We start from the raw sequence: 22,566 nt of genomic DNA on the forward strand, positions 1-22,566 counted from the left end.
TACTCTCCTCAGCAGGTCAAAATTGTACTTTCTCTTTTTTGCGTTCTTTTAATTGTACAGCCCTAAGAGCGAAGCTATTCTGACATTTTTCAACAAAAAAACCTTTTAAAGGAACATGAGTTTCAATAATTAAAAGGCCAACCCTGAAGACCTCTTTAGCTCTTATAAGGGCCGCCCGATTTGCATATTCATGAACAACCCAAAGCATTTGGAGAGCTGATCTGAATAGAAAAGGGGGGATGGAGGGATAGAGAAATGATGCCAAAAGCACTGTAACCAAATGAGAATATCACCACGGGTGGTGATTCCTTAATCTACGGTGAGAGTTGTAACACTCAGGAAGACTGTGCTGGTCATCACTGTCCACTGGGGCAAGGTCAGGGAGCTCAAGTGCACCAGTGGCTATGTGAACTCTTGTCAGGAGCGCTGATGAGTGTTGCACCGTTTCCAAAACTGTCTGCAGTCGTCTACTCAACTGTGGGTTGACAATGGCTTCTACATTAATGTAAAGCTTTGGGCTAAGTGTAACCTTTGTTTCACTGTGTAGGTCAGGTTATTGTGGGCATCTGCACTTCCAGACTGGACATTTTATATGCAATCTCAAGAGTTTGTCAGCTTTCGGTCTCTAAGCTTGGAGAAGTGCCTACCTGGGATTGTATGTTGGCCCCAACCTGCCCCCCTTGGTACGAGTCCCCATTGAGGGACTGCACACTCATGAACAAGTCTCCGGAGTTTGACATGTTAAAAGAGCCAGCAGAACCTGAGAATACATAGAGGCAGAGAAGAAGAAAGAGTACAAGAGAGTAGGACAAAGAAAAGAGAAGAGAGAGAAATAGGTAACAGGGAAGAAGAAAGGAACAGAAAAAAGGAGTTAAAAGGATCATGCATAAGCAAAAGTGCATTAAGTGGGTTAGTTTGGGAGGGCAGCAGGCATCGTGAAAAAGGCTTTTTTCTACAAACATGCACGCTACAGATGCAGTATGTGCAAATTAAAATATCACTGAACCATCATTTACAAGGAAAAATCAACCAGCAAGAACCATGAGACAGATAATCATCATAAAACTGTTTAAGTCCAGTTAAAACAAGCCTTATGGATTATATTGTTGGTAAATGTCCATGATGCTAGTGTTTCATTAAGGAAGTAATAATTGATTTGCAGGAAGACCCAAAGAATCGTCTTCGTCCTTTAATGGAACCCAGCTCCCCAGATGTAAAGAGACCATCGTGTAACTTGATTTCAACACCCGGTCCTAATCCAATACAGTTGCGAAGTCTCTATATGACAAAAGACTCCGCTTGCCCTCTGAGCAGCTTAATGGCATGCACAGGGTCAACCGGACAAGAGGCAGGATAAATTAACGTCCACAAGACCAAGAGGTCAATAACAGAGACGGAGAGAGTGAGAGAGAGAAAATGAGTGAGAGAGGCAGACGGCAAAGGCACAGAAGAAAGAGAAAAAATGGAACGAGAAGAGCGAGAATGCCACATTATATTACTGGGTTAGTTAAGGAGAAGAGGGGGCTTCTGTCAGTCTGCATGAAAAAGCACCAGAGACTGAATTCTTGAGTTGAGGCTCAGGTAAGAGAACATTACTGTGCTCTATCTTGTGCGTCTATCTGTATCTGCTCAGATATAACTGTAGAGCTCACCTGCTGAATTGGGAGTTGATGGGGAGTTTGCCTGGCTGCCGTGAGCAGACACACTGGTTGCACTGACTGCAGTCCGTGCTGCGTACATGTTGGCCTCTTCTTGGAACTTGCCAATGTTTTTCTTGTATCGGATTCTCTTGTTCCCAAACCAGTTTGATACCTGACACAATAGCAATGACAAGATGCAGTCGCTGAGTTAAAACACATGTAAGCGGATATCTATGCAAACAAACCAATGCAAGTCAAAGGAATACAATTTGGTAACATTAATTGCAGTGTTGAATATTAATACTCAATACCTAAGCATGGATTATGTTTCCTGCACCAGTAGCACACCACCTTTTTAGCACCAGCCCTCATGGCTGCTATGACATAATTGGACTTGCACTACACATTGCTGATCATCATTGCCTTGGTAAGTCTGGCCCCTTCAAAATGCAAAACACAACACCAACATGAAAATTGTTTTTTTAAATAATAAAGTATAAAGATCAGATCTATGGGGAAATATTACTATATTATTCTCACTATATACTATATTATATACTATATTATTCTCATAGTACTGTTTTCCATCAACCTATATATATATATATATATATATATATATACACAAACATAAACTGCTGCTTGCCTTGGACAGAACCCAAGCTGAGCATGCAAAAACAAGGATGAATTGAAAAAGTAAAAAAAAAAAAATACCATTCATAAAATACGTGCAAAAAAAGTCGGCCATTGTTGGCACATAAAGCATACACAAATGTTTGGTATCAAGTTATTATAAGTTGTGATTTCCTTCAGTCATTGTATTTAGTATCAATCTACCTGTCTATTGTTAAAAACACTTCAACTGGCCATAACCCCAGCATTGTTAACCCTAAATGTCATTATAACCTAAAATAATGTCAAGATTGCATTTCTTGTAAAACTCAGCTAACAGCAATGTTGATTTGTGTTTTACTAATTGACCCCCAATCAAAGTAAAATCTCAAATCTGGCAAGGCCTAGCTTGAGGGCACAGAGTGCCACTGATTTTGATGATGTTTGACCAAACGATTGACCTCACAATCTAAGTAGATCGCTTAGTTTCATCTGGTTACCTGTGAGACTGTGATGCTGCATTTCTTGGCCAGCTCTTCTTTGGCCTCCTCGCTGGGATAGGGGTTACTGAGGTGGGAGTAAAAGTACTCGTTTAGGATCTCTGTCGCCTGTTTGTTGAAGTTCCTCCTCTTTCGTCTGGACAGCCGGCAAAAAGGAAACAGAGTAGAGATTTATATATATATATAAAAAAAAAAATTAATAAAAAAAAAACTTGTTAAACAAATATAATCATTCTTCATTTGCACCTTAATTTACCAGGATAGTTTAGTTTATCTGAACAGTGCTGAAACTTGAATAATTAAAAGCTAGTTAAAAGGCATTTAGAAAAAAAGAACCAAAGGGATAGCAAAACAAATCCAGGTAACAGAATCACATGGCAACAAAAATACATAAACCTTTAAAAAAAAAAAAAAAAAAAAAAAAAAATACATTTTGGAGTATGAGAACTAAAGGAAAGTTTTGATACATTTTGTCGACCAAATGGGCACACACAGACCTGGCATCAAGGAAGCGTGAGCGCAGGATCATGACGGCCTCGCAGGTGCTCTGTTTCAGCTGCATCTGGATGGAGCTGAACTTGCGGTGGATGATGCTGACCATGCGCTCGATCTCTTTGGGCGAGATGGGTCGTGTGCGAGACTGCTCCCTCAGCAGGTTCATCACATGGGTGGTGAACTCATTGCACGCCTGGATGCACAGACAGACAGGGTTCATAAAAAGAAGAACTATCATGGAGGCTCAACAGCTTCACACAGAACAAAAGGGTGAAATTGGATTCTGGAGAGGCTGCACCTTCACTGGTAGGTCTTGGCCTTGCAGAAGCACTTCTGACAGTATAACAGCAGCAGCGTTAGAGGTAATAAGAATAGTCTAAATTAAAGCAGCAGACACAGTGTGATGTTTTACGGCAAACAAATGTAGCAGTGGAGTCATACGGTGGAGGCAGCGAGACTCGCAGTGCTCTGAATATTAAAAAGACTTCTCTTCTCTGGAAGAGAAAATGTGACAAGTGAAGAGAAATTTAAAATGACAGCAGGCTTTCAGTCCCGCTAACGTTCAAGAGATTTAAACTGTCTCCCTCTCTTTTTACTCCATCTTTCAGTCTACCTTGTTCTCTCTCTGTCTGAATCAGTCACTGGATATGACTGCATTCAGAGTCAAGGTGTCTGTTGCTTGTCAACACCAGGGTTACGTCAGTCAAAGTGATGCATCGAGCAGCCGTTCTGCTTGCACACACACGGCAGACACTACTCACTCATACTCGCGCGAGGTGTACGTAGCGTGGTGACACAAAAATGCTCAGGTGTGTATTGACTGTGACAGTTAGCGATGACTAGCCTTACTCGGAGAAGATGACAAACCCAGGACACTTTGACTTCCGAGAAAATGACAAGATGTTACAGTCTTTGGAAAAGAGCTGGTGTGTGACTGATATAATGGCTGCTTGCCTGCTGAAGATAACATCTCTGAAAGCTTGGCTTGTCATGAGTTGGCCTGTGAGAGCTGATTTCAAGAGCATTTAACTTAAACATTCTCAGGAAAATATCTCATCCATCATTTATAGCAACTTATTCCTGTTTAGGTTCACAGCTTTTTCCAGCATGCATTGGACAAAGGACAATGAAAAAGACTTGGACACAACACAGTATTCACTCACTTGTTTAACTCTGGGCAATTTAGAGTCCTCAATTTATATCAGCTGCATGTTTTTTTCACTATATAAGGAAACACAGGAACTTGAGGGAGAACATGTAAATTCCATATAAAAAGGATAAAGTCTCAATTCCTCATTGTTTTTATTGCATTTCATTTTTGTTATCCCAGGAAAGAAAATGTTCTTTTTGCTTGCTTGTCTCAGCAGGGAGAGGTCAGGAAAGCTATTGAACATTGCCCCTGGAAGTGGCGTGAATCTGTGCAATGTTTCACCACTACATCCTTTGTCCCCATCAAGAAGACAGTAAACATGTTTGCAATTGAATTATGTCAAGCCACATATTTGTGCATGTCAACAATGTAACATATTATAAAGATTAAAATCACTGACATTTTTTTTAAAGTTTTGCCTCTGTCCATATCCACCACCAGTCGGGACGATGTCCAACTTTTTCAGTAGTTGCACATTTAAACAGAAAAGAGAAATTTTAAATTACAACACATCCTATAGTTGCCACCTGAGTAGTGGAAGGATTTTGGAAGAAGAGAGAACATTGATATGAACTTTCTGTCATGAAACAATGAAAAAGACTAGTGCTAAAAAAAAAGGTGGAGTCAAAACACTGAGGTACAACAAGGGATTCCCCCAGGTATGCACTGTGAAGGGAACGTAACATTTGGCTCATTCTTATTATGGGGGGTTAAATTAAGGCTTAGCAGGTGAATGAAGTCTAACATCCACATTCCATGTGTGGCACATGGGAATCCCACCAATGTACTGTTGTATTTACTGATAAAACACTTACATGCCAATATGAATATGTGTTACAAGAAGCTAAATAGCAGCAGAAAAATAGCAGCTGAGAAAATACTCTTCCGCCCACCTGTTCATATTTCTCCAGCTCTGTGTGGTAAATTTGTCGGATCTGAGACAGCTTGGCACGGTAGTCGGAGTGTTCTGCTGAGTTGTCGGCACCGATGCCGCCAGTGGCGGCTGCAGCGGCTGCAGCAGCTGCCGACCCGCCACCTTTTTCCGGCCCGGCCACGCCCTCCGCCAGCAGCATGTTGTCCAGTCGCATCAGCTGAGGATCTGGGGGCTCTTCCTCCTGGGCGCCACGGATACTGAGCACTGTGGAGGACAGGAGACGATGACATAAAGACAATAACACTAAACAGTCCTATTTACATGGATGTTCAAAATGACTGAGTAGCAAGGTAAAAGAATTAGGACTGAGTCTTAACTCCAGCCTACTGAGTGAACTCTTTGAAATATGGCCATCGATTTAACAGTTCAAGTCTGTGCCATAAAACCCTGCAGCCTCACAGAGGCAGGCAGCTAGGCAGGACCATAAAACTATCATTTCATCGATTCTGACTATCATTTCATTTAAAAAAAATAATAAATTAACACAGCCTTCCACCAGAGTTTATCTTTTTTGCTCTCCTTATGCTCCGGCTATGGTAAGTTTCTGGCTGATAGCTTTATTATCTTGTCAGATACTATCTAAACAGAAAAAACTAAGTAATATCAAATGTTAGACACAGTATATTAAAGCAAAGACACATAGCTAAAAAAAAAAACAGTTAAGCAGAACACATAATTTGAGCTAAATGAATGAACATCAGATGAAGATATGCAAATTGAAAATGTGACTACTACTACTACCATATGGAAAAAGTAAAGATAGTAAAGATAAAAGGTTCAGAATTCACTATCCTTTTATTTGTGATCATTAAAGTCAATTATTTTACCACTCTGGCATTAACCTTGAGAAAAAAAATTCTCATATCAACATCAAACTGGATGTGCAGTATTTTGGATCATACAAATAACTACTAAATTACCATTCTAACACCTGGAAAACCAGTGCAGTATTCATAGTGCTGTAATCTTCAATTAGCAAGACTTAAAGATGCTTTTACAACTGACACTGACGTCTGTTTAAACACTTGTCTGGGGGGGTTGAACCTACACGTATTCACACACTTACAGGCACTCTCAACTGACACTCAGCTCCCATGGTGTGGAGAGTAAATTATTAACAAAACAAAGACATGACTGCTGAGACAGACATGCACAAACAACATGCGCATGTAATGTACACATGAACAAATGCAGTCTTGCACTCATCCACACCTAATACCCAGATATTAAAAAAAAAGTGACGCAGGCTCAAAACTATTTGAATAATGCTATTTTAACTGTATTCTAGAGTACAAAAAAGACAGGAATTGTTATTTAGAGATTAGCTGCACTGCCCTGCCTTTTCCTGCCACCAGAAGGCTCCCTTGGTAAAGCAGCAGTGCGCCTGCTTTTCTCCGAGGTGCTGAAAACAGCCGACCAGGTGCAGCCCTCCATTCCATCCACTGTCTTCAAGGACAAAGACAAAGCTCACGCTGTCACAACATTTTTCATACACAGTTTAATCCACGCATCTATCAAAATGTTTCAGGAGGACGATCCAATACTACACCCCTGTATGTCTCTTCCATGATGACTGTAGACAGTGAGGGTAAATGACAGGTTGTGTGACAGAGCAGTAAAGCCATATTGTAGCCCACAGTCACAGCGATGGCTTTTTTGTAATGAGGATGTAAGGTTGAGTCGCCCTGTGACCTTTCCGGTGAGCAGGGGGTCCAGATGGATTCCCGGGGCCGCATTGGCAGCTTGTCTACCCTGGTCCTCCTCTTTTCAACCTCCCCCACCTCCCCTTTCCTTCCCTCTCTTTTCCTCCTCCAGCAATAACATCATCCATTCCCATCAGCTCCAACACGTGAGCAAGCTCAGCTCAAGAGGCAAATGTCAATGGCTATCAGACGGCTGGAAAAGGTCAGGAGTTCAGATGGGGAGCAGACGGGTGTGTGTGTGTGTGTCTGAGTGGGAGCGCATGTGCACATGTGCTGGTAGATGAATATGTGGACATTTTTCTTGTGAATCACACCAGCGGGAAATTATAACACTCGCCAATTTAATTCTGACAAAATAGTGGCACATCCCAACCAGAGGGGGAATCTAATGAGCCTAAGAGTGATTTATTAATTCCCTCCAAGTCCCTGAGTGCACAACTAAAAGCATGAAATGGATTAAATAAATACAATTAATAAGGAAAATCAAACAATTCACTGTGCTGTGGCATAATTACCCTAACCACAGCTATCAGCTTTATTTATTTCTCTTTAGTAATAGCAATGAAATCGATTAGACCTCAATGCCAGTCAGAGTGCTTGTTGTGAACTCTGCAACCATGGACTATGCATTAACATAATCACCTGACAGAGAGAAGGGCCCTCTATTACAATACATCACATGCTCCCAACACTTGTAATATTACACTTTTTATACACACTTTCTAGTCTATTAGCAACAAAGGCATGGAGTCCATACTGCTCAGTGATTCCCTTATTCCATGGACAGTCACAGATTAGTATCTATAAAAGGAAGATGGCCATCATCTCATCTTGATCATTACTGACAGACTTAATTGAACAATGGGAGGACACAATTCCCCCTCTCTGTCGCTTCCTACCCCCCTCCCTCCTTCCTCCTCTCTTTGTGAATGCTCTTGTATAATTCCTTCCCTGAGATGTGGGGCACTAAACTCAAAAAAGCCAAGGCATAAAAAATGAATACGTATCATAAACAATTCCTGAGCCGTTTCCTGAATAATGAATGGAATTCTAAGAATAAGCCTTTGTTTTGGTTATTGACTAAATTAATTTCTGCTGTTTTACTTCCTTAAGGGCTGGCTCATACCCATCGCCACACTGCCTGCTGTTTGCAGACAACAGGAGTGTAAATAAACATGACGATTAAGCCACCCACTCATACAGGGGGAATCAAGGTGCACACACATACACACACGCAAACACACAACACAAACATACACTTTGTGCACGACTGTAAGCACACACAGAGGGAAAATACACAGCTATGCACATTGGCAGACGACCCTGAGCACCCAGCCTGGCGCCCTGCGAGTCTATTTAAATGAAAACATGTTTAATTAATGATGTTGAAGTATTCTGTCACAATTAGGAAGATTTACGGTCAAACAAGGCAGCAGCAATGTCCCTGACAGCCATGATGAAAGTTTACCCTTCTTGCCTCTGACTGGCAGCTAGCAGCCAACGCTGGACTGGATCCATTTCCCATCAATACAGTAATGCAATACACTCTGCAGCACTGTAGTGTATAAGTGTATATATGTGTGTGCATGTGTGTGTGTGTATGTGTGTGTGTGTGTGTGTGTGTGTGTGTGTGTGTGTGTGTATATGTGTGTGTGTGTGTGTGTGTGTGTATGTGTGTGTGTGTGTGTGTGTGTCCTTCTTTGCCTTGCACTTGTCCACATCACATGACCCCAGAGAGGGGCAGGCATTGGCTGTGCTCTGTATTGATTGTGTGGGCACACGTCATCTAGGGTTTCAGCAGTTAATAACTCAGGCCTGCTCCTGACACAACTGTGTGTGTGTGTGTGTGTGTGTGTGTGTGTGTGTGGGCCTGTCACAGACCAGTCAGCAGGAGTGAAAGCGACAGCCACATGATAATGTAACATCACCACCATTCATCCCTGCCACACAGCATTCTGAGACAAAACAAAAACAACCTAGGAACCTGAGAAAAAGCAGCATGATTTACAGCAGACATGACAAGTATCACTAATACAAATCCTCCCCTCCCCGCTCCTTGAAGGAGTTCAGCATCCTGCTCTCATCTACATTTGATGCAAGCCCAATAAAGCAGTCTTCATAAGACGCATTATTTCAATGACCCACACACCAGAGGTAAACTACTGTGCTAAGCAATGCTATTATCATTACTTAGAACACTAAATTAATATTATGCTACATTACATCTAATTTACTGTATATGTGGTAATTTCTACTGAATTAAATCTGGGCTTTAATAAATAAGGACAATAGTTAGAGAATTACTAATCCTACCTCACAATAAAGTTTATGCCATGAAAACAATTGCTGTAATCTAAATATGAATCTAAATATTGTAAAATGTTCTTTTGTGTAACCGTAGCTGAAAGCTAGATCTGTGATGTATCCATGAACTCAAGGAAAAGGCCCAAAATGTTTTCTTTAATGCCAGAAAATGGGAAGCTGTTAAAAGAGTGCCCCACCAACTTAGCATTACACTCTTGTAATATTGTTGGACTCATGATGGACAGTTAAAAACAAAAAGGATCAAAATCGGTGCAGCAGAACCAGAGAGATCGTCTTTTGTATTCCATACCTTTTCCTTCCTTGTCAAGACCTGGTGCCTACATTACCCACAATGCAACTTGAACAGTGATAGTTCTTTTGGAAATGTGGGTGTGTTATGCTAGCAGCGGCTAATATAGCCTTGATCCTCAAACAGATATAAGGAGCATGCTATAGAGGTCTCACTTCTTTCTAACTCCACATCAGCAGATTTTCAAACTTGTAGTCTTCAGCCCCAATCATCTGGTGGTGTGGAGTTAGAAAGAAGTGAGACCTTTGTAACCTGCTGTGTACTCAAGTGTGCTGCTATACTCAAGTGACATCACTTGAGTCAAGCAATTTATCAGACTTATCACATGCTCCCTCTGGAGCCACAAAAGGCTTTAAACAACTTTATTCACATGCAAATAGTACGCACCAAAGATCTGCAAACAGTCGATGTGTAAAGTCAGTATTCACCCTCAAAATGTTGTCCAAACCAAACACAAGCAGCCAAACAAGGACTTTGCCTAAATAAAATAGTCTAAAATCGGCTAAAGTAAGAATTTATGTCAATACTTTGTCCAACAAAAATTTCAGTTGGTACCAAAAAGGTATGGAGATTTGAAACCCAGCCCAACCAATACAGCAATCATCATAAAACACAGCATTGTGCCATATTTCATATACTGCCTCACAAAGTAGAGGTAAACTACAGTGCTAAGCATCGTTATTATCATTACTGACATTATATCCAATTTACTGTACTATATGTGGTGATTTCTACTGAATTGAATTTGGGCTGTTATAAAGAAAGGCCTACAAAGGAAACTATTGTTATAATCTAAATATTGTGTTGTTTAAATAGTCTTAAAATGTTCTGTAGTGTAAGCTGAAAGCTAGATTTGTGGTGTTTCCATTAAACTCATGGGAAACTTTCTCAGACCCAAAATGTTCTCTCCATCACCAGATAATGGGAAGCTGTATACCCTCAGTACACAAGGGCATAGTCATAAAGTACCTCTAAAACAGCTTTATGTTTTATCCGCCATCCCGAGTATCATGTGCAGAAAGGCGGCAGAGCTGGGGTCTTGTATCTGACACTGGGTGGGGGGGATGGGGGATACCAAGGACAAGGAAAAACACCAAAGAAATACTGGAGGGACAGGCCTGAGACGAGGAGATGTGGATGGTACAGGCAAGGAGGGAAGAGAGTGATGGAGGGAAAATGAAAGGCGAAAAATAGAAATGGAATAGGAAAGCGAGGTGTCAATTAAAAAAATGAACCCCAGTGCATTTGGGAGGTGACAGCTGGTGGGAGACGAGCTGACAGGCGTCACATTAGGCGGATTTGGTGGCCGCTCCCCTCATCCCCTCCTTTTCGTTCTCCTCTCCCACTGTCTCTTTCCCTCTCTGGCTTTCTCCACTGGCGATCGGTAGTTTCTCATGCGGCAGTGGTGGCGGCAGCAAGCGAGGCAAGAACTCAGCTTGGTGTTTTCCAGAACAAGTTACCCCTGCAGCTACTCCTAATAACGATAATTATTGTCATCATCTGAGGCTTAAGCAGGCCAGTTTGAGGCCTGAGGGGCTGGCCTGATAATGAGGCAGCCAGCGCCAAAGGAGACCATTCAGAGCACCGCCCTGCCACCAACGCAGAGCACCCACATTTAAAAGCCTTCATTAAAATAATTCATTATTCAAAATAGGCAATACATTAGCCCCCTGGCTGTCAGTCTTTCTTAAGGTGTCTTAAAATATATATCTTCTTGACTGAGTCAAACTCATGCTCAGCCTATGCAGCCTAACAGCTCCAGGCTGCACTGGAAACCACGGTGGCTGAATAACTGAGGAGAAGTCACAAGCTTGTGGAGCAGTGAGCTGCACAGTCGGCCCTTAAGCAGAGAGACAAAGACATCTATGGAGAGAGGACCATGCACAGGAAAATACAAAGTATAAATAACTGGTCACACTAAAGTTTTGTAAAAGCTTTTACAGGGCTTCTTATGTTTTTTTAGACAATAAAGGCTGCCCGAATATGAACCTGGGACGTTGCCACTCAAGACTGTCCTCCCAAGAGGAGCGACAGCATGAGTCATTTCAGAAAGTGCCCCAAAACAACATAGGTTTACATTCAAGTGATAAAGCCCTCTATCGGCTACAGTAATTATGACAGGAGCAAAGGAGGAAATCAATTGACGTTGGTACAGAGCGACCAAGTGTGTGTACAGAGAAGGTCGGGGGGAATGGATGGGTCAACAAAACAGCATGCTCTAATAGGAGACTGCTGTTTGTTTCTGGTTTTTTTTTATAGACAAACAAAGTTCCACTAACCTCAGCGAAGTAGTCATTTTAACCAAGACTGTGATGTTTTTGTAACCTGAACACTTAGTACTTATTTTATTTGATATTCCCATTTCATTAAGGATTTGTAACTGTTCTGGAGGGCAAATGATGTCACCCTGCCAATAAAGAGTCAGAAAAAGTCTCTATGTTTTGTTCTAGAGAGCTTGGACAAACTAATTAATAAATAACAATTATATTGGAGGACTTGTGTAACTTCATGGTCAGCATCTTGAGGGGCCAGTATGCCTCACCAGAACTGCTTGTCGGATGGAGAAACAGCTCTGGAAACTCCGACACTTTCTGTAACTTTCCGAAACCGACAATCTGACATACACACCCACTTCACGCAACCATTGGCTACTTTTCCCTCTTATTTTATTATTTACACGACTATAAATGTCACTTTTACTCTGTATGAAGGCCAGCTTTTCACTCTGCCTTTTATTGTGGCTGTTCGGAACAGCTATAGACACTTTTGCCTTCTGACATGATGGGACAACACGTCATTAAAGACTGACCAGGCCCTTAGAGCCCTATAGGCCACCATGACGCCACTTGTTTCAAGTGTCTTGATACAAGTGGCAATATCATTTTCTGAGTTTCGGTTCTGATAACAATACCAACATATATGATGAAAGAATAAGTAAACAAGACTAAGAAAAGGCATTTAATGCAAATGTTCTATTCTTGACAGTTTTATAGATTCTATGGACACATTTCAGTCACTTAACAAGTGTTGCGGTTCGATACCCAGCCCATAGTTAGGGAGGCTAATATTAGTAGTATTTTGTCTATATGTTATGAAAACGCTTTGTAAATATCACAAATTACTATTGATAATCTCACCAAGATTTCCTTAATGCATCAAATTTGTCAGCAAATAAATGGCAGCCTCTGATCAAATAACAGCCAGCATAGTGATGCTGTCCTCCGCAACAGTTGGTGAGGAGGTGACGTGTGAAGCGTTCGGAGCCAGGAGGAGATGGTCCATGACAGTTAGCATCCTGCCCTAACTGTTGCCCTACAAGCCCTCCCTATGCACCAGGACAAGACATAAAACAAGAGGTCCAGTAACACAATCCTCTTCAAGTCCCCGTGGTGTGTGTTCCTGTGCATGGCACATTTCATAAGGCTCCGCTCTTTGACTGTTGATGAGTTTATGCGAAGGTAATTAACAGTAATTAATCCTTAATTACAGCAATTAGCAGAGTCGCAGTAAATTAAGCCACATCTGGAGGCATGGAGCAGGGCTAGACAAGTAGTGGTGGGCTTTTTGACAAGGGGGAGAAGCAGAGACCACGTGACAGAGATTGTTTAGGTCTACCTGGGATGTCCGGGTTGCCATCCCTGCTCCAGGCCGTCTGCTGGGACCTGTGTGATCTCAGAGGTGCCTGATGGGGCAGGGTCTGATGAACACGGAGTGCTGAGAGAGGAGGTTCATTTCTGAACAAAGTGGTTTCATCTCAGGGAGAAAGGCTCCCTTAAGCTACCACGCAAGGACACCCACCATATGGCCGCTCATAGACAATAGTGCCGGTGGTTCTGCTTCGCTGTGCTCGGCTTAACTCGACAACATGTGAACATGCATTTAACACAACGTCGCTAGATAGCAAACCTCACTCGCAGTTTGCTTTTGTGGAAGAACAAAATGACACCCACTATGTACAGGATAGAATACAAAGAGGAGAAACACACTTGGTGCTGCTTCATTATTATTATTATTATTATTATTATTATTATCCTGTACAGAGTCCATTTAGAGTCACACAGTTCAGTCTGTACTAGAGTCTACTATTAAAAAAGATTCTGAGTGGTTACTTAGATTATCCCATGATGCATTTTATTTCCAGTGGGAGCAATGGCTTCCATGATGACAATGGTCCTCTCCATAAAGCACAAGTGGTCACTGAGTGCTTTGAATGACATGATAATGCTGTTAGCCATATGCCAATGCTTCTTCTGTAAATAGATATGATCCGATTGTCTTTTCTATATATAGATATGATCCAAACTGAGCACCTACGTATACACAGTATATGTGCATCTCAGGTCAAGTATATCAGGAAGTACATATCTTTCCAGATGAGTAATATGAAATGACAGGTAAAGTCAGTTGTGGCCGTCCCTGTACTGTAATGCTTTTGGCTTGAATTCCTATACTTTGGAGACTAAAGCCCTATTTACAAAGGACAAGTACAATAAGTACAGTAATTTCTAAATCACATGAGGTCCCCTGGTAATACTAGTCCCGTGCGAATAGGGCTCAAGTCAAAGATTGTATGAGTTAGATAGCTGGAACACTTTTTAGCTTCCCTCATGGCTATCATACAGCAGAAACCCTGAAGCTTTCCACAAGTTCAGATCACACACTAACAAAACTACAAAGGACACTTTTGTTGTCCCATGACAAACCATGGAAAAGCTAAAAATATCAGCATACAGTTTTACAGAATGACTGAGAGATTGAAATCTCATGAACATTTTTGAATTATTGATACCACAATATTTTGTTTGATTCAGTTCACTGTTTAGTCCAGGGCTGCAGCTAACAATTATTTCCATTATTGATCAATCTGTGAATTCTGTAGACTCAAGCAACTGATTTATTTTGTCTATAAAATGTCAGAAAATAGCAAACAATGCTAATTATAATTTCAATGTGATGCATTAAATAGCTTGTTTTATCCAACCCAAAGTCCAAAACACAAAGATTGTATTAAGTTAATTATCATATATGACACAGAAAAGTATCAAAATCCTCACAACTGAGAAGCTGGAACCAGCAAATATTGGCACGTTCTTAAAGAAAACGATTAATCTTTAAGTGGCAGCAGATTAATTTTCTTTCAATCAGTTTATCAATCAATTGACTAATAATTTCAGCTCTGGTCTAGTCCACAACATAAAGATCTGTTTTTACTTAATCATTAATAAATAATTAATCAAATAATCAAGTAACTTGCAACTTGCAAATGGTTGAAATACTGCAATTTCTTTTAACAAGTTCACAAATTCACTAGTCATAGCTACTGGTCATCCAAATACAAAAGTGCAAAAGTGCCCCTAACTTCAACACAAAGTTCCAGTATAAAATCTGGCAGGTGGACCGATGCCATCCAAATGTTAGATAGGCTTTGAGGGCCCATTAATATTGTTACACTTGAGAGATTTGCTCCAGCAGGAAATATAGTCTCTCTCCGCATTTATCAGGGAGCTTCCCATCAAGGCAGACTAAGTCACCGGCTTTGTTTTGCTGCGTGTGCAGTTTGCCTGGACGCTGTCACAGCTAAAGAAATCCCTGTGAGGTTTACTGTTTGGCCAAGGCCTCGGGCTGAAAAGACTGGTGATACTTAATCTGCCCCTAGCTGTCAGAAGAGAAAAACAATGTGAAGGATCACTGTCCTGAGTCCGTGTGTGAGACCAGCTCCAATTCATACTCAAAGATATTTCTTGGTTTCTTTCTTAACATTCACTTTATAACCTGCTTGGTGTACTAGATAGGTGATGGTGTCTTATGGATAAAAACTCTGTGCCAGAAATTATTTTGAATAAACAAAATAGAGCACTTAAAAGACACTTAAGAGCATATAAATGTACTTCCTTGTGCATGATAGGTCAGTCAACACTACTGAAAGTGTCCCAATGCAGAAATGATGCAAATTAAATTTGACTGTTTGCTTTGAGAAGCTGCAGCATCTGAACTTGTAAGGACAAAAGCAAAAAGTTCATGGTGATGCTGTATGAATGCATGCGTGTTGCTGTGTGTGTGTGTGTGTGTTAAAGCGGGTCAACTTGGGACAAAGGTTTAGAGCTGTAACAATGAATGTGACAATGCAATGCCTGTAGGCAGAGAGAGAGACATAGAGAAACATAGAGGCAGAGAGAGAGAGAAAAGGAGAAAGTGTGTGTTTACAGCAGAGGTAGTGATCCAGGCAGTCTAAGTGGCCTGGCTGGCAGGCCTACCACACCACTAGCGGATAAAACCGAGTCATTAATCACAGGCCTTTGGGATCATCCCACTGTAGCAGAATACTGGGTCGGGGGAGCTCCTGCTGTCAATCATGTGTGTGTGCGTGCGTGTGTATGTCTGAGTGGAGTGGAACTATAAGCGGGGGAGTGTGCTTTTGATGAAAATGTGTCATTTTGCCTCCAGCTAAAAAAAAGCATATAGTCCTGAGGAATTAATGCATTAATGCAAACACCAGCATGAAAGTGCTAGACGTCATTTACATGAAAAGCATATCGAGTCATCCGTCGGGAATAAAAGCAGCATTTTATGCCCTAAAAGCTGAAGTTTGATTTAAAAAAATAACGACAACGCTACTCTTTGTAACGCAGCATACTGCTATGCTATGCAGACAGCCCTGTGGCATCAGCAGCATACGCCAGAAACACTAATATCCCATTCAAATATGAGAGATGTGGGACTACTGAATACATAGTTCAACCAACGTTTCACCCATTTTGTTCATGCTTCTTTTACAGACAGTAAAGTCATTGTCATCACTGTTTACTAGCACTTGATTTTATTTCACAAAAGTACTTGACCCATTCAGACCAATGTGGGTTTAACCCGGGTCACTGTGTCGGTCTGAAAGGGACGGGTGATAAGGGAACTGTCATCTGCCAAAGCACACCACACATGTAGTCATCACATTAAGTCTTTGGACTTTTAAACACAAAACTCGATGCTGCTGAAAGAGTCAAGAGCCAACCAAACGTAGGGCCAACAACACTGAACTCTGATTATCTTTCAATGTGTCTTAAATACGGCTGAACAATTTTGGAAAATAATCTAATTGCAAATTTTTGTAACCAATATTGTGATTGCGATTTAATATGTGATTATTTTTTAAGCATCTAGAGTGTAATCGCAGTCTTTGCAGTTAAAAAATCTCGTTTGACCATATTGCAATATTACTGCAAATGCAATTTATCGTTCAGCCCTAGTCTTTAATAACACTGTTTTCATAAATCCTTCTGCAGATGGTAGACATTTTGTTCATCCAACAAGAGAGCCTTTCTACCAGAAGACATGCAGCACTTGGATTGATGCTGTGGTCAGCTCTGTCAATATAGTGAAGTGCATACTGCAGAGCTATGTACCTGTCTTACTGTGTTGAAAGATCAATAAAATATATGCTATGCGTTCATTAAAAAAGTCAATGAAATAAAAAACCTCACATAAGATCAAACCGCAACATTACCAAATGAAAACAGCTATTTTAGTCTAGCATTAGTGTAAGTCACAATAACCCATATTTTCCGTGTCGTTGCACACCGATTTAAATACAAACAAAAATGTTGAATATTTTCACTCAGTTTGTTCTGCAAGCAGAAATTTCAAATGTTGCCTTAAGGGGTTGAACCTGTGCAGATGGCACTGAGATACTGAGGAGAAGAGGAAGAAGAAAAAGGATGGTTAAAGATAGAGTCGCAGTCTGCAGCAGAACATTCAACAGTCAAGACAGCAGTAACCATGGAAACAGCGTCAAACGATCTATCAGGACTCCATTCAGTTCATTTGAACCACTTCACCAAACCGCTGCTGAGAGAAACATCAAGAAGACTGCACAGTCGTGTCAAAAGTGACGATCCACCACAACACCACAATTATGTTCCTATATATTTCGCTTGTTTAGGTGACATTATTTTTTAAAATACCTCTTGAATCCAATGTCTTCACACTCTTTCACACTTTTAAAATGAAGAAATATACTATTAGTTCAACATGAAAAACATAATTTAGTGTTAGGAACTAAAGAAACGTTTTTACATTTAGTCTTGGCAGTAGTGCTTTCTTCTGGAACACGGAGCGGATCCATACCTTTTCCAACTGTACATCACTACCATTTTATTTTTTAAATATGGTCAAAGTAGATTTCTTTTTTTCATTGTTTTCTCTGTGTAATTTTCATTTTGTCACGTGGAAACACATTAGGCATTCAAATGGTTTGATTAGTCATGTGTGAAGGTTTTTTAAATGTACAAAAAACAACAATGAAATGTAAGAAGCAAGTCCATATTGTGAACTTACACTATTATTATTTGTGGAAACAATAGTGTTATAGATAATTGTAAAGCCCTTTAACTGTTTTGCACAATATAGTTACCCTATCAAATGTTGCCATAAAACTATTAAAGCATGGTAACATGTTTTTTTCTAGTCTGTGATGGTATTTCAGTATTATCATATATATATAAATTTAACTTTATATGATGTTGAAGTTCTCCACTTTCCGAACTGGATAGAGCTGCAGTTCCACAGCCTCTCCTCCCTCCCGGCCCCCTGGGTGAGACAGCAGTCGTATTCTGTCGGTCAGCCTCTATACACACCTGCATCCCCAGCTGGACCTCTAATCCCCCTCCCCTGCTCTACAGCGCTGTACTCCCAGCTGCCTGGGCTATTTATAGGCCCTGTTTCATTTCCACACCTGCAGGGAGGCAGAGTTGTCACAGTGGGCCCACAGAGCCTCTCTGGAATACTGCATGGGAATGAAAATGCACCTTGCTGATGCAGAAACTTATTCTTGTCACTCTCTCCCCGCGGACTCGCATGATACCATTTTGTTGTGGATGTGCGGTGCAGTATGTGGTGCAAAGATAAGGTGTAAAAAGGAATCCGTGTAAATAAGATTCCCCTCTGAGGAGTGTGAGGTATATTGACATGAATTTCACTTTTTGAATAATTACGTGTGCAGTCACACTCACACACACACACACACACACACACACACACACACCAGCTGAATGTGTTATCAGTGTGGACATTACTACTTTATAAACTTGATTAACTAGTCAGAGAGGTAATGCTAAGTAAGTGCAACAACACCTAAAAGTTCCTATTTTCCTCATATATTTTTCGTTTTTTTCCTGTCATGCATTTCTCTCTGGATGTAGTGGGCTGAGGATCCAGTCAGCGGATTACATTATCAGTCTGACCTAGTTGCCAGCTATCTCCTGAGACCTGAGGAGCCAGGCTTTCTGCACAGCCTTCCGCTGCTACAACACGCACACTGTGTAACTTTAATTTATCAGGGGAAAGAGGAGGAAGAAATGTGACAGGTTGACAGTTCTCTTTGCCTGCCACTCCGAGCACTCCCTCTCCCAACAGTGTGCCGGTTAAGGGTCCTCGCCATGGAACAGTGCATTCCGAGAGTGACTTTTATTCAGCGCGCTGGAAACTCATCAGCAAGGATGGAACCCTCTTATTAATATGGCTATTTAAGGCGAGACTTTGCAGAGAATGAGTCAGAATGTGGGCAAAGAGCTGAATTTCAGTCATTGTTCCTTGATTAAAATACCAAAAAAGCAAATGCACAGGTGTTCATATTCGTTCTCAGCAGGTTCTGGAGAAATATGTTGATATTTGAACTAAACACCTAAACAAATACACCGCTCCCCTCAGTGCTCCTTCAGAATGTTAGCATGTGCCAGTTTTAAAGTCCTTCTCGCTTCCACTGCCTTTCTTTTTATACACTCATGGCCTTTTCGGCCTCCATACTGGGCAACTAGTGTTCAATTCATTGCAAAAACCAATCATGTAGCAATTAGTCAAGAAAAGGCATACCTTAGACGTTCAAAAGAAACAATTTGGAGCTGTTATTAGAAACGGCACAAAGGACTTAAAATCACAAAGCAATTTGCAGTGGCAGAATTAAAATCATGGCACTCAGACGTGTGAAAAGCAGTACGATGGCAATATACGAGAACAAAAGACCGAACTAATCAGCCTGTAGATAAAAAAAAATTAAAAATGAGAATGACGTTTGCAACAAAGGGAACACTGACGTCCGGAGGAGGGAAGGTGAGTGTAGAAGTGATTCTGTACAACTCACTGACATAAAACCTTGAAAGGGGAAAGAAGAATATGTGTAGCAGAGAAAACATTACAGTATTTATGCTTCATGCTGAGTATATAACAAGCTGGACTAATTTTACACCTGTTAACATTGATAATCTGAATGATCCTGATACTGTAACTCACATCCAATTTGACAGTTTAACATTTCACAAAATATTTAGGCTGAGCAGAACCATACATGCAAATGTGAGATATAGGTGAAACATTTGAGTCTTTTTGGGTCATGACTGTTTCCTCCAGTTGGAGAAAGAAATGGCCAATATGGTTTTTCTGTGAAAATTTAGAGGGGTGGAGGTGGGGAGCGATGTGCTGCTGCCAGATTAGGCTACAGCCTGTGCCAAGGTTATAAACAGGCTGTTATCAGGCCTCCAAACAGAATAATCCTCCCTGTATCAGCGCCCAAACATATGGGGCCACACAAAGCAGCAGCAGCCCCTGACAGACACCCCCTTTTAATTACACAGAGGAGGGGGGCAGGACCTTTCCCTTTTCTGCTTCAGTTTTTCTCGGTCTACCTGTCTGGGAAATGTGTTTCACATTAAAGAAGGACGCTCACATGTAGCTTCAAATAAAGCTTGAAGCTAAACTGTAACAACCTTGTATCACTTTTCAGATGTTGTAGATTAAATCAAACGATTGGTTGACGATTGGATTAATCTACAGATTTCATTTTTTGATAATACATTCTTTGTTTTTTAGTGATCTTTTGAGCAAAAACACCACTTTTCAGCTTCTAAATTGTGAGGACTTGCTGCATTTCTTTGTCTCGTGTGATGGTAAACTGAATATCTTTGGGTTTTGGTTAGTTTTTCAAACAAACATCATTTGAAAATGTCAACTTGGGCTTTACGGAATTTTAGGAAATTGTGATGGACACTTTTTTTTCAATTTTTTTGACATTTTATAGACCAAAGGATAAATAACCAGCAGATTAATCAGTAATAGCAATAACTACTGGAGCCCTACATTTGGGTTCTAGACTAGTTAGTAAGACAAAACAAGCGATGTGAAGATCTCACCTTTAACGTTTTGTTCCAGATCTGATCAGATTATTTTAAACCTGGGATATCATTCTGCATGACCCACCACACTAACAGTCTGTGATATTCTTTGATATTTTTTAGGGAAACTGTGATGGTAACTTTTTACATTTCATTGACATATTATCAAAAAAAAAAAAAAACAGTACGGACTTCTATTCTGAAGTATTCTTTCTACAAATTATTTGATCCAACAAAACCACATCAATCTGCTCCACTCAGGTCTCAACTGTTGGGGGCCTCTCCTCCCATCTGAAAGAAATAAATTCCTTCATTTTTACATACTGCCTACAGATTTTAAAGTCTTGTTCAATAAAGTTTAAATGTCACAGAGGTGTAATAACAGAGATCACATAAACGCTGGGCTTGGAAAAGCTATGCAAAAATGACGGCATCCCTTTCCGCTCGTGCAATAAAGTTTTATTTGGCTGAATCCGCCAATAAAAGTGGGCTTTGAAGGTTGTCAATGGGGAGTAATTGGTCTGTTTTACAGACGCGATCATATTTCTCTGATGCATTTTTTTTCATACAGCATGAATGAGCCTTGACAGCGACACAAGGAGAATCATCTTGTTAGAGATGTGACTTCCTCACCAACCTTCAACTATAACAGAAGGGCATATAAAAACAGACAGAAAAACATCTGGAAAACCAGCGTAGGTCTATTTATGTATGCAGGTCTGGTCGTCTGTGCTGCGAGCCCTTCTTTGAGATTTCACATGGACAACAATGGAGATACACAATAACAGTCCATGCTTTTGGCAGCAGCAGAGCCCATTTCTCAACCCCCCCCCCCCCCTCCAGACAGTAGAAAGAGTGTAGACCTTAATGACGTCCAATCTTCTCTGTCACGCCAGGCTGGAGGCTCACCAGGGCAAAAATCGTCCGACAGCTCAAAGTGCTGTTAACCGGTTTTGAGGACTCCTTGCTGATGCACAAAGCACACCTTTACTTCTAACATAGGTCACAAAAAGCATGCCATCACTGTCTTTCCCTACAATTAAAGTTCAGATATTCATGCTGCATATAGAAAAACAAATATAGATCTCCAAACATTCAACCATACGGCGGTGTGAAGCTTGAAACACAGCTTTTCAAAATAAGAGGTTTGATCTAAAGACAATTTCGCTTTTGATAAAAATGTGCAGTTATAATGTCTTTCGTGCCTACTGTTGTAAGACATAAATGTCAACCACTGCAATGATTAGTAAACCAAACAAGACACAAACACAGACCAAAGCTGAGGATAACCTCGAAGAAAATAAAAGGAGGCATCTTTGTTTTGCTATGAGACCTGGAGGCTTTTTGTCTGCACGCTTTTTTAAACTATCTCTGTCTGAAGTCAGTTTCTCTTCTGATTAAGACTTGAGTTTTACTATAAGGCTATGTGTTGGAACTTGTAACATAATATGTATTACTACAACTGTGATCTTTTTAATTAAGTCAAAACCAACCTTGATTAAACAAAGTAGTAATCACTTTCAATCACCTTAAGATCTCCACGGTTTTGAAATGTAAATTTTTTAAATGACCCAATAACGAAATTGCTTGTGGAAAAGCAAAACACGATTAAATGACAGCAAAGGAGAAGTCAAGGAGTTTTGTTTTTGTCATCAGGTCTAGACTTGCTCTTTGATGATTTCACAGCTGGAGAAACATTTGGTAAGGAAATATCTGAGTGCAGATGTAAGCCAAAGTGTCAGTGTCTATCCATCCTGGTAAG

At 40.7% G+C, this 22,566-nt stretch overlaps 1 protein-coding gene across 4 annotated transcripts in view; it reads right to left on the reverse strand.

The window, feature by feature from the left end:
- pbx1a (pre-B-cell leukemia homeobox 1a) overlaps nt 1–22,566 on the reverse strand; it is a 48,361-nt gene that overhangs the window by 5,389 nt on the left and 20,406 nt on the right. The window contains exons 3-8 of one of the 4 annotated variants that reach the window (XM_031294242.2): nt 5,291–5,535; nt 4,798–4,854; nt 3,250–3,440; nt 2,753–2,888; nt 1,653–1,812; nt 648–760 (exon numbers count right to left, since the gene is read on the reverse strand). In XM_031294242.2, the coding sequence (XP_031150102.1) occupies nt 648–760; nt 1,653–1,812; nt 2,753–2,888; nt 3,250–3,440; nt 4,798–4,854; nt 5,291–5,535 (902 nt within the window). The remainder of the gene's footprint in view (nt 1–647; nt 761–1,652; nt 1,813–2,752; nt 2,889–3,249; nt 3,441–4,797; nt 4,855–5,290; nt 5,536–22,566) is intronic. The other 3 variants (XM_031294244.2, XM_031294243.2, XM_031294245.2) reach the window with 3 other exon arrangements.

This window comes from Sander lucioperca, chromosome 9 (assembly GCF_008315115.2).
Source record: "Sander lucioperca isolate FBNREF2018 chromosome 9, SLUC_FBN_1.2, whole genome shotgun sequence".
NCBI lineage: Eukaryota > Metazoa > Chordata > Actinopteri > Perciformes > Percidae > Sander > Sander lucioperca.